The 12,446-nt window shown below is 39.7% G+C and overlaps 1 protein-coding gene across 3 annotated transcripts; it reads left to right on the top strand.

Moving 5' to 3' along the window:
• The first annotated feature begins 272 nt into the window (after window positions 1-272).
• On the top strand, window positions 273-12,176 carry CCT8 (chaperonin containing TCP1 subunit 8). Of its 3 annotated transcripts, none has more exons than XM_074902504.1 (16): window positions 273-403; window positions 2,085-2,175; window positions 2,766-2,845; window positions 4,038-4,187; window positions 4,468-4,648; window positions 5,347-5,408; window positions 6,122-6,259; window positions 6,685-6,863; window positions 7,795-7,861; window positions 7,942-8,029; window positions 8,140-8,255; window positions 9,519-9,590; window positions 9,792-9,956; window positions 10,640-10,759; window positions 11,193-11,291; window positions 11,935-12,176. In XM_074902504.1, the coding sequence occupies exons 1-15, from the start codon at window positions 344-346 to the stop codon at window positions 11,283-11,285; spliced, it is 1,662 nt and encodes a 553-aa protein (XP_074758605.1). In that variant the 5' UTR covers window positions 273-343; the 3' UTR covers window positions 11,286-11,291; window positions 11,935-12,176. The 3 variants fall into 3 exon arrangements, with proteins under 3 accessions (XP_074758605.1, XP_074758596.1, XP_074758615.1); XM_074902495.1 differs by having other exon boundaries at window positions 11,193-11,317; XM_074902514.1 differs by lacking the exon at window positions 11,193-11,291.
• The last annotated feature ends 270 nt before the right edge of the window (window positions 12,177-12,446 follow it).

The following is a 12,446-nucleotide window of genomic DNA, read 5'->3' as shown; positions in this document are numbered from 1 at the left end:
GCGGGAAACCCTCCCGAGGGAGGAGCGCGGTCCCCGACGGAGCTGGAAGCCGCATCCTGAGCGCCACCCACCGTCACTTCTGCGGAGGCGCAGGACGCGCCCCGCTGCCCACCGCCGCGCCTGCGGCCGCCGCCCAGCCACCGACCTGCTCTGGGCGCAACTCCTCCCGCCTGCCCGGCCGCCGCACCGCGCCTGCGGCCCCCACCCCCCCATCGACCTGCTCTGGGCGCAACTCCTCCCGCCTGCCCGGCCGCCGCATCGCGCCTGCGCGCCGCTCCCCTCCCGTCGTCCCCTGCGCGCCGCCGCCCCTGGCCCCAGCGGAGCGAAGCGGAGCGGAGCGGAGATGGCGCTGCACGTCCCCAAGGCCCCGGGCTTCGCCCAGATGCTCAAGGAGGGGGCGAAGGTGAGGGCGGCGCGGGCGAGGCGCTGCTCCTTCGGGATGGACGCCGGGGGAGGCGAGGAGGGAGGTCTCCGCGTGGCGGCGCGGGGAAGGTTCTGGAAGGCCGCGGGGCCCGGCGATTCCACGCGGCCGGCGGGGCGGGGGCCTCGTGCTCCCGCCCCACGGCTTTGGGTCGCCCCCGGCGGCCGTTGCGGGACGGGATCTTCCCCGCGCCGGCGCCGCCGCCGCCGCTGGGGGCGCGGGCGGCCTTCGAGAAAGCTCTGCAGGGACCGGCATCCCCCCAGCCCGCCGGCCCCTCCTGCTCCCGGGGCCGGAGGCACTGCCCTCGCGTCTCGCCGCCCCGGGGGTGCTGGGCAAGTTCCCAGGTGGTGGCTGGGCTGCCTGCCTCCTGGGCGGCCGCTCTCCCCTCCGAGCGCGGTGCCGACCCGCGCCTTCGCTGTGACAGCCCTGCCGGGAGGGCGTTTTGTGGCGAGAGTTCTTACATAGGTGGTGGTCAGCAAAATTCAACCGGGCCCTGTAGAGGGAGTTCAGGAGTGTCCCACTTGTTCTGTACGTTCCGTGACGCTTTTTGTGACCCTTTTCCTCTTACTGTGCCCCTAAGAAAAGTATTTTTGCCACCGTTGTAGAGTAGTGTAATGTTTTTCATTTATTTCTTATCCACAGATCCATTTTCATTGTATTTAGGGTTAATGTAATTTAGATTTTGGTAGTAGTCAAAGACTGTGTCTGATAAAGCAGAAACTTTCTTTGAAAAAGTGGACAGAAAGCAAGCAGGGCTTTTTTTATTGCAGGGGAAGATAAAAGAAAAAAAATTCTGGTTGCTGCTACTTGGCAGAAAGGAAGGTGAAGTTAGCAACTCAGAAAGCCCACTACTTTTCTTTTGAGAATCTTCCTTGGAGACAAAGAATGGCATATGTCAAGGGCAGGGGGAGAGCAGGGAAACAAAGCGGCCTAGATGCTGGTTCTCTAATAGAGAATTCAAGGCCAGAATAGCAAGAGCTGCCTTCTACAAAACAAGGAGGCAGCTGGCATTCGGAGATGTTTGGTTTGTATTTAGAGAGTACATTTTATTAGAGCGTGCCTTTCTCCCTTTTCCTATGGGCCAGACCATACGTTTTACGTGCGCTTTCTTCTTGAGGCCCTTTCTGGGGATCCTCCTTTTCTTGAGGCTTCCAACTGAAGCCAGGCTGATCAGCTTCTCAAGTATCTTATGCATCATACTGCTTCTGAATTTTCCAACCACAGGTTTGAACATAGAACTGACTTAAATGGTTTTTGTGGAATGCAGATTTGTGAATAAAGCAGCATGTGCAAAAACGTGCTTATAAAACCCTCGTCCCTCTCCAGTCTGGTATTGGTTATTTTCTATTTCCCTTTGGCATGCCACTGACTTTTTTGTAAGACTTAAGGGATGCAAACTGCACTGAAAATTTGAGTCATTGTTCAGATTGTCTGTTCAGAAGCTTATTGTGCCTGCTGAGCTGCCTACTTGTTTTCTTATTGCCTTTGGGTAAGGTTTAGTTTCCATTTAAGCATTAAGTGAAATACCAAATCTAAATTAATCAAAAACTTTCATGGACTCAGAAGATTATTGGTAGTTTGAGGAGAAATGACTAGTTTCTACTAGTCATTCTGTCCTTTCTTTGTTTTAGCCTAATTCTGAGCAGAATGTTTTTCTTTTTAGCATTATTCAGGACTAGAAGAAGCTGTCTATAGGAACATCCAGGCATGCAAAGAACTTGCTCAAACCACCCGTACAGCTTATGGACCAAATGGTAAATAAATACTAAAATTATTGTAGTGTTTTTGAGCAGAATGTTATGTTTGAAGGCTAAACCTAGCTTGATGAAGAAGCGCTTGTTTGTTTCTTGAGGAAACACGTTGTGCTTGTTCTAGAAATCTAAATATAGTTTTTATGGCTATACAGGTCAGACTTTGTTTGGTTAGCTCTTAAGTTATGCACAGTGTACCTGCCTTTGCCAGGTTTTTTTATCAGTTACTGTGTCTGCTTTTACAGTTTACTGCTATATGGAAGACCTACAGAAATTAGACAGTAACTTGGTAGATAGTCATATAATGAACATGACCATACCATGTCTGGTCAGATACACCAAAAACCAAAAGGTGTTCTACAGTATCAGTTAATGAAATGATGTACTAATATTTTTGAAGACTGCTTATTCAGAAATTAGTGATTTCTCCTTAATGTAACACACTCGAGAGTTATTTTGCAAAAATCTTTTAGTTTTTTAAATTATAAATAGGGCTAACATTTTAATATGTGTATCTGAAAGTTATGAAACCATATCTGTGTATAAAATTATGCCTAATGAATTATTTATTTTTTTTTTTTCCCCCTTATTAGGAATGAACAAAATGGTTATCAATCATCTGGAGAAGCTTTTTGTTACAAATGATGCTGCTACTATCTTGAGAGAGCTGGAGGTAAGTTTTCTTGCTTCAGAAGATATCAGTTCAGAACTAGCATTCCTATTCATGGGCTGCTATGATTCTGAATGTTAATAAGGAAATACATGTCACACTACCAGATGATTTGCATATGTAATTTTGTAAATCATGTACATTTCTCACTGGTTTTGAGTAAAGTCAATGGGTTATATCCACAGTGAGAAGTAGAACTCTCGTAAAAAACAGCATTAAGTAGTTGCAGTGGTGCTTAATAACTGCCTACTTTTTTTCCGCAAAACCAGTGTACATTTAGAAGAGGGTGTGTCTAGACAATAGCGTGTGGAAAACTCTGAATGAAATAGCTGTCCTGTTAATCTCTCAGCGTTGGTGGTTGCCATGTTGTCCTGTCTACTTAGAAGACATTAATTGGATTTAAGAAGCTGAGGATATAGCAGCATCCTCCTGTGAATACAGTAAAAGTGTGGGAAGACTGACCTGTCCCAACTTTTCCTCTTACTATCAACTTCCTATTTTTATCACAACACAAATAATACTTTACTGAGTTCTACACTTACTCATAGAAATAGTATAAGTGTTAAGGATTTCCTTAATGCATTGTGTTAGTGTTTGGTATAAGTAGAATAACTGTGGAAGTCTCAGTTCTGGTTTTAAAATATAATTTTCAGACTAGTTACTTAATCTAATGAGTCTTGCCTGTTACTTGCTGAGATAAAATGGCAGCTGCTCTAATTATATTCAAGAATACAGTGTTTTTATTGCATTTCTTTGAAAGAAAGGGAAAACACTGCAGTCTTTAGAAAAAAAACACTAGAATTAAACTGCAGTTGAGATGTCTACTTTGCATATTACACCTGATTTCAGCTTGAAGGTCTAAACTTCAGGCTAGTTTCCTGTTGCAGAGCTTGATTGTGAAGCCACTGTGTCTTGTAAAAATAGCACAGAACCAATATCAAGGATGTCTAATTCATGTTGTAGTGGGAATGTTTAGTTCTCTGATTCTGGTTTTTTTATATATGTTTGTACTTCTGCTTATTAGGGAAGTTACCCAATTCAGATAATCCATGCTGCTTTGTTTTCCAATTTTGTATATTCTCAGTATATTTAGATACAATTTGAAATAAGAGAGCTTATACTGGATGCACAGAAAAACCTGGAGCTGTAGTCTAAAAGGGATGTTAGTAACGAAGATGTGTAACTTCTTTAAAAGGTCCAGCATCCTGCTGCAAAAATGCTTGTGATGGCGTCCCACATGCAAGAGCAAGAAGTTGGAGATGGAACAAACTTTGTCCTTGTTTTTGCTGGAGTTCTTCTGGAGTTAGCAGAAGACCTTCTGAGGATGGGGTTATCAGTCTCAGAGGCAAGTTGCATTGTTATTACAATTCACATAGCTTTAATTCAGATTGTCATTGGTCAGTATTATAGGGTCGTAGTATTGTGAACTGTCTTCTTGCTTCTGAACCAACTCTTTAGATAGAGGTATATGAATAACAATGGTGTATGTTTTGCTGCTTGTGACTGCTTGTCTGCCTCATAAGCTTTTGCATTTGTTAATGTTTTGTGGCCCTTTGAAAAGGAGATAGAAGCAGTATGGGTGCATAGTAAAGTGGTGTAGTGAGTATTTATTGTTTGTTGCACAGGTGATTGAAGGATATGAGAAGGCTTGCAAGAAAGCCCTAGAAATTCTTCCAGATTTGGTGTGCTGTTCCGCAAAGAACCTTCGAGATGTTGAAGAAGTGGCATCTTTGTTGCACACTTCAGTGATGAGCAAACAATATGGCAATGAACAGTTTTTGGCAAAGCTTATTGCTCAGGCCTGTGGTAAGTAGACAAGAACAGATGTGTGTATGCATCTAAAAAATTGAGTAGGTTTGCTTATGATCATTACTAATGTCTTCTTGTAAGATAAAAGGTATGGTTAATCAGGTTGAATTGGATGGAATGCTCTAACCTCTGAGTATAACCTGTCTCGTGTCAAAGTATTGGCACTGAGGCTCAGAAAAGGTCTGTGCTTTCTACTAAATGTTTATAGAAATAGCTTTCTAGTCTTTTTAAGGTAGAAACGCATCTTCCTCTTTTTTGTCGTTAGGAAGATGTATTACACTTCAGATAAGCTGTTACTAATCTCAGCCACAGAACAATGGAAACAAGATTGTAGTTGTGTTGTTTTCTCCCTTTAGATTTCCAAGAGAAAACTTTAGTTTAAATGTTTTCTCAAAATATTCTGGGTCAGACTTCATTCTTTAATATGCATGTATAAATGGATATTCAGACTTCATTAACTAAGCCGCCTGAATAGATGTTGCTTTATGGTTACTACAGCGTAAAAACAAAATTTTTGTTTCTCTTGATGTGGGTTATTGGCAGACTATAATTGCCTTAAATTTAGGAAGGCATCTCAAACCACTGAATTTTAGTACTTCAGAAAAACTCCAGGCAGTATTTGTGTCAGTGTTCTACTTTATTCATCAAGCAATATAAATTCATTCTTTTTTCTTTTTTTTTTTTTTCTCCACCAGTTTCTATTCTTCCTGATTCTGGTCATTTCAACGTTGATAATATCAGAGTGTGCAAAATTGTGGTAAGTTGGAAGTAGTTAGCTTTACTGTATTATTAAGGTAAACAGTTTAATGAAAGTTAATTTTTAGGTCTTTGAATTTTGCATGAAAGTTAATTTTTAGGTCTTTGAATTTTGCAAGTGCCTTTTATATTCTAATCTCTGTTGTGTTGTGGCATGCATCATAAGTTTTGAAAACTGGTCTTTACATTCCTTGTTTAGTGCCCGGTAGCAGCTTTCAGAAACAAAAATCATTAATACTGAAAGTCTACACTAAAGGTACATTATCTTAATTATACACAGGGATGTTGATTGTGTCATTGTTGTAGAAGCAATTACATGATTAGGCTAAGGTGCGGGCTGGAGGAAATGTAGTGGTCTATTCTTGTGTACTTTTTGTTGTGCCTCAGTATAGCATGTAGGACTGGAACAAGTTTATATCTAGTATGAATTTCCCCTGTGTCTTTTCCCTGTTAATAAAAACAACAAGTTGAGCACAGAAGATGAATGTCACAGGCCTTAACCTGGACCACCAACTGATTTTAAAATGGGAACCTGTAAGACAATGTTTGATGTTGCTAAATCAGCTTAAGTCTAATTTCTTTATGCTGCAATGAAAACTTAGGTTGCTACATCCAAATAAATGTAAGGACTGCTTTTCATAAAGGGTAGTGCAGCTTTCTGACAATAAATGATCAATAATATGACTTTCCCCCATTCCGTTTCTTTCCTTTCAGGGTGCTGGTATCTCTGCTTCCTCGGTACTGCATGGCATGGTTTTTAAAAAAGAAACTGAAGGAGATGTTACTTCTGTCAAAGATGCAAAAATAGCAGTGTATTCTTGCCCTTTTGATGGTATGATAACTGAAACTAAGGTATGTAGAAGTTCAGAATAAGTTGTTAGATATCTATTTATGCTCATGTGCTCTTATTTTTAGACAACTATAAATATTATTGACACTTGGTGATTGAGATATTTTTGTTAATATTGAGTTCACTAGATTAAAATTCATAGAAAACATCTGAACCTAATTTTGCTTTTACAGAGTTTTTGGAGTTGGGGAGTTGTTGATTTTGTTGGGTTGTTTAAGCTAAAGTACATGATAGGATGTCTGAACCTCAAGGTTGTCTAGAGTTGCCCTTTTTTGACTTGTTTTACCCCATTGCCTTGGAAGGGTGGCATTGTTATAAAAGGGGATGACTTAAGGTTTATGGATAGGCTGGGAGAAAAAATGGTTTGTCAGAAACTCCTAGGCATGTAGCTAATGCTGAATTGATAACAGTGTATGTGTTTTACTAGGGCACTGTACTTATAAAGAATGCTGAAGAACTGATGAATTTCAGTAAGGGAGAAGAAAATCTAATGGATTTGCAAGTCAAAGCTATTGCTGATAGTGGTGCAAACGTAGTAGTAACAGGTGGCAAAGTGGCAGACATGGCACTTCATTATGCCAACAAATACAATCTTATGTTAGTCAGGTAAGTACTAGTAAAGCATAAAACATTTGATCTACCAGGTTTATAAATGTACTTGCCATATTGTCTGTTGCCTCTCCAACGAATTGGAAAGAAAATATTGCAGACTGTTTGATTTTTCTAGTGGATCAAAAATGAGCTGCAATTTGGTGGTTTCATATGTTATGCTTCCTGACAGTATTTCACCTCTGTATGACAGCTCATTGGGGAGTAACTTGTGTACATGGTACTGTTGTTCTGGTTGAAGTGCCTTTATAGTACAACTGAAACCAAGATTTGTGGATCTAGTAAAAAGGGATGTGACCTCAAAGGCATATAAGACTATACCATAATGGTTCCATCTGGTCACAGTTCTCATGTGATGCTTTAGCAGTGGTGAGAGATGCCTCCGTGCATCACTAATGTATTGATGGATGGAAGAACTAATTCTTAATATTTTTCTGTCAGTTTTGTGGGCCTTAAATCTTATTTATAAATAAAACATGTTTGTATGTCCTTGCAATTCTACACAACATAAGGTCAGATTGCTAGCAGCAGCTCTTAAGTCTTACACTAATAAAAGGTCCTTTGTTGAAAACTCTAACTTTATTGGTGGTGTCAAAAAGTTTGAACTTCTGGAAATGGAGCATGATTCTGTAATCTTTTGCATAACAAAGGACTATTATAGAAGTGTTGCAAAGATCAGTTCAAGTCTTACGCACTAGAAGATAATATTTGACCATGTATTTGAACTACTTACTTGTTTTTAAATTCTTAGAAAATGGCCTTTGTGTATCATCCCTGAAAATAGATAAATCCACTCATCTTTTTTTGAGTTACAATTAACTTAATGCAGTAAATTTTGATAGATGTCATTAGTTTACAAAATGCTGCCAAGTTAAGAGAATGCTTATTCATATGTGTTAACATTTGTTCTGGAAACTTGTCTTTAAAGGTTGAACTCAAAGTGGGACCTGAGAAGACTGTGCAAAACTGTTGGTGCAACAGCCCTACCCAGACTGGTATGGACTTTTCAAACAAGGAGCAGCAAGGAGGGAACTGTTGAGCGGATACACATCCTAACTCTTGTTTTTCTTTCCAGACTCCCCCTACTCTAGAAGAAATGGGTCACTGTGATAGTGTATATTTAACAGAGGTTGGGGATACACAAGTTGTTGTGTTTAAGCATGGTATGTATGTTCTGTAGAACTCCTAATGCTACTGTTCTAGAAGTACAATGTTCATACATGTTTTACATCTAACAAACTTAATTGGGTAATGCACATTTCTGTCTGAACAGAGAAGGAGGATGGTGCCATTTCCACTATACTCATTCGTGGATCTACAGACAATCTGATGGATGACATAGAGAGAGCAGTGGATGATGGTGTAAATACTTTCAAAGTACTCACAAGAGTAAGTAATTAGAACATTTCCATTATAAACACTGATTGATGAATCAGTTTGAGGCAGGACTCATGCTTGCTTTGTGCTCATTTGCTACAAAGGCTATAGCAGATACTTATGCTATTGGCTTAGGAGCCTTCCTGAGGTGTAGAGAAGGCTGTGTAGTAGGGAGGAGTAGAGGACTGGGTAGATAAGGTTGCTGCTGATGTCCTTATGAATACGGTGTACATAAAAGATGGTGCTTAGCATGTACTGCACTCAATTTTCCGGTAATGCGGTGAGTTCTTGAAGATAGATTAGTTTTACCACTTTCTAATGGCAGTCAGCTATTTGTTGACTGTTTCCCTAAATGTTTTTTAATGTTCCTTGGGAACAAGGCACAGAAGAAAAACTACGTAGTTTTGTTTGTCACCGAGGATCAGGAGGAACTGACTGGTTGCAAAGTAAATTTTTAGTTCATCAGTGACGAGACACGCTTTTTCCATATACTACAGATACACTTTTCCAGATGGAAGAGCCAGTTTGTCAGAGTTATTTTCTGAGCAGATGTTGTGGACTTGAATATTATTCTTTCCTTTTTTAATGCAAAAGAAATTGTCTGTATTTACTTGGAAGGTGGCATTCAAAAAATGTCAAACTTTTGTTTGACATTTAATGTGCTGTACATACCAACACATGCACATTGATTTAGGGTACAGAAACATCCATAGACTGTGTATTTATTATTGTCTCTAGAATTTGTCCTAACTTTTGATTTATGATGATTACTCCCCTGTTCGAAAGACTGGGACTTAAGTGGATGCTGGTTTTGCCAAAGGAGATACTTAATTTCAATTTAATTTAAAAAAAAACCACACAAAACAAAACCACCCAATACCTGTTGACATATTAAACTTAGCGTACAGTAGATTTTTTTTTTTTTAAAGTAATTTTAGTTCTTTGATTGCTATTAATAGAACTCCCAGATTTTCTCATCTTTTACTGTGTTGGGAAATACCATGCAGGAAACAAAACAGACAAAAACCCAAGACACAAAACACACTGCATTATTATTTTCCTTTTTGCAAAAGAAGTCATTTTCTTCAAAGACATTTGGAACGAATGAGTATATTCTGGTACATTTCTAATTCATGCTTGTTCTGAAGCGGACTCTTAGTAACTATGTGGGGTAAAGTTCCATTGTGGTGTTCTTGATAGAGGAGATATATCTGAAAAGTAAAAAATGATATGATGCTTTAAGCTAAACTTCATTTTGGGCTGGTCTCTTCACAGGATAAACGTCTTGTTCCTGGAGGTGGTGCAACAGAGATTGAATTAGCCAAGCAGATCACATCTTACGGAGAGGTACAGCAAATGGGCTTTTTGTCTTTTATAGACACACATTTATGTACTTAAATATGTGTGAGACTTACAAAAAAATATACATATTGTTTTGTATCCAAAATACATATATATATTATTGCATATAAATCAAAAATATGGGGGAAAATACCTCCCTATCTTAGAGTTTTTGAAATGCTGACGTGGTTTTCAACTTTCTTTTAGACTTGTCCTGGGCTCGACCAATATGCCATCAAGAAATTTGCTGAGGCATTTGAAGCCATTCCTCGAGCACTGGCAGAAAACTCTGGAGTAAAGGCTAATGAGGTCATCTCCAAACTTTATGCTGTGCATCAGGAAGGGAACAAAAATGTTGGATTTGATATCGAGGTAAATAATTTCTCACATTGCTGTGTGCTCTGCATACAGGGTTATATTTTAAAATGGTTCTATCAGTATGAAGTATTTATAGGACAAGGGGTAATGGCTTTAAACTGACAGAGGGTAGATTTAGATTAGTTTTAAGGAATAAATTCTTCACTGTGAGGGTGGTGAGACACTGGCACAGGCTGCCCAGAGAAGCTGTGGCTGCCCCCTCCCTGGCAGTGTTCAAGGCCAGGTTGGACGGGGCTTGGAGCAACCTGGCCTGATGGAAGGTGGCCTTGTCTGTGGCAGGGGGGTTGGGACTAGGTGATCTTTAAGGTCCCTTCCAACCCAAACCATTCTATGATTAATTTAAATCATTAAAGCTCTGTGTTGCACAGTATAGAAGAACAACTTCTTAGATTTGTAATACTGAAGTGGGGTGGTTTTTTTCATCAGCAAGCAATTAAATTCCATGTAGTATAGTGGCTTATGTAGGAGGTGAAGTGAGGTACTGAACTAATGTGATGGAGGGTAAATCTTTAATAATTACTTATTTTGTCTTCCTGCTAATGGATTAGGAATGAAGGTTTTCTGAAGAGGGAAGATGAGATCAGAAAAGTGATAGCTTATTCTAAACCTGTAACCTTGAAAAACCTAATATCTTGCCTGAGAAGGTTTTGAATTATGTTTTTCCCCCTGTCTGATAGGCCGAAGCTGCTGCTGTGAAGGATATGTTGGAAGCTGGTGTATTAGACACATACCTTGGAAAATCCTGGGGTATCAAGCTAGCTACAAATGCAGCAGTAACTGTCCTAAGGGTAGATCAGGTAAGATTATAGGTAATTTAGCATTTGAACTGAAACCTTTAACTCAGTGTACAGAACACTAATGCAAAGTATGTGAATCTTTTGGGAATGCAAGGTAGAAAAATACGATGCTTGAAGATATGGTTTGTTTATTTCTGAAAGCCAGGAAGTAGTTCAAGAGCTCATAATTTGGAATGTTGTAATGTTACTGCTTCCAAAGGAGCACTATTAATGTTTCATTTTTCTTAAGATTTGAGAGTTGATACTTGTATCTAGAAAGTTATCCTAACTTTTGTGGGAACAAGATTTAACCCAAGAAACCTCTCAAATATTGTTTCTACATGAAAATCGAACATTTAGGAAGAATGGAGGTTATAATCTTAAAATAAAAATCTTGACTTATATACTTTGTGGAACTTCAGCAAAAATGTATTTGCATGTAAAATTTCTGTAGATTATTATGGCCAAAACAGCAGGCGGTCCAAAAGCCCCTAAGCAACAAGGACATTGGGATAAGGATGACTGGAAAGATGAGCCTGAAAAATAGTGTGCAGTAAGCTCTGTTTCTCTAGCAGAGAGGTATCTATGTTTGTGAGTGCATGCGTGAGTTTATTGACAAGCACATGGCAGATCAAGCCTTTCCTGAGGACACCTAACACTGCTGTCTTACGTGTGCTGATTGCTATGTTTTGGTTTTAGGAGTAAATTAATTTGCACAAATATAAATTGTCATTGAAGGGACGACAAGTGCAGTTTTAGTTTTACCCTACTTGCCACTATAGGAATGAGCCTTTAATGTGGTTGGGCTAGTGCAGTTTATGCTTTTAAAGTCTGATGGTTAGACTCAGTAATTCAGAACAACAGCTCTAATTCTGCTCTCTGTAGCAAGCATCCTGTAAACCAGTCACTCATTAGCCTATTTAAGCACTCACTTTCTGTAGACTAACTGAAGTCCTAATTTGCATGCAAAAATAAGGTAAAAGCCCTTTTTTTAATCAGGGTTCAACTTCTGTCATTTTCAAGAGAAAAAACAACTTATGTGTGCATATCTCGGATAATAATATTCACTGGTTTAGGTTTAGATTAGGGAATCTGCATGAATTTAGTGAATGCTGACAGCATCATATGGCTGTGTAAGTAAGAGTGGGGTGTTTGCTTCTAACCTTACCTTTTTCTACTTTCCTGTTGTCTTCAAGATCATTATGGCAAAACCAGCTGGTGGCCCTAAACCTCCATCAGGAAAGAAAGACTGGGATGAAGACCAGAATGATTGAACAATTTAACTGTACTTCTGAAGTGACATGATTGAGTTTTTTACTATTCCAGTTGGAATCTGTCATGATGTTTTGCTCTGTTGCCTTTAAATTATGAACTGTGTCCAGTGGAGTGCAGAACTTTAAGCACTCAAAACACTTCAATAAACATACTCACTGTTAAAGTGCTAACTGTCATTTTATTTGGACTTAACATGGTGGTTCCCAATATGTGAATATGCAGGCCTGGGTATGGGGAGGAAAGTGTGTGGGTGTTGTGGGCTGGCTGCCAGATGCCCCTTCCTCACCACACCAGAGGCAGAAAATAAGTAGAAAAAGCTCATGAGCTGAGATAAAGACAAGGATATCACTTACCAATTACTGTCTCAGGCAAAAAAGCTTCAACATGTAGAAAGTTAACTTATTGCCAATTAAAATTATGAGTTGGAGGGTGA

The sequence above is a fragment of the Athene noctua genome, chromosome 1 (assembly GCF_965140245.1).
Source record: "Athene noctua chromosome 1, bAthNoc1.hap1.1, whole genome shotgun sequence".
Lineage (NCBI taxonomy): Eukaryota > Metazoa > Chordata > Aves > Strigiformes > Strigidae > Athene > Athene noctua.
The sequence above is the reverse complement of the archived record's forward strand: the minus strand, read 5'-3'. Positions and strand labels throughout refer to the sequence as shown.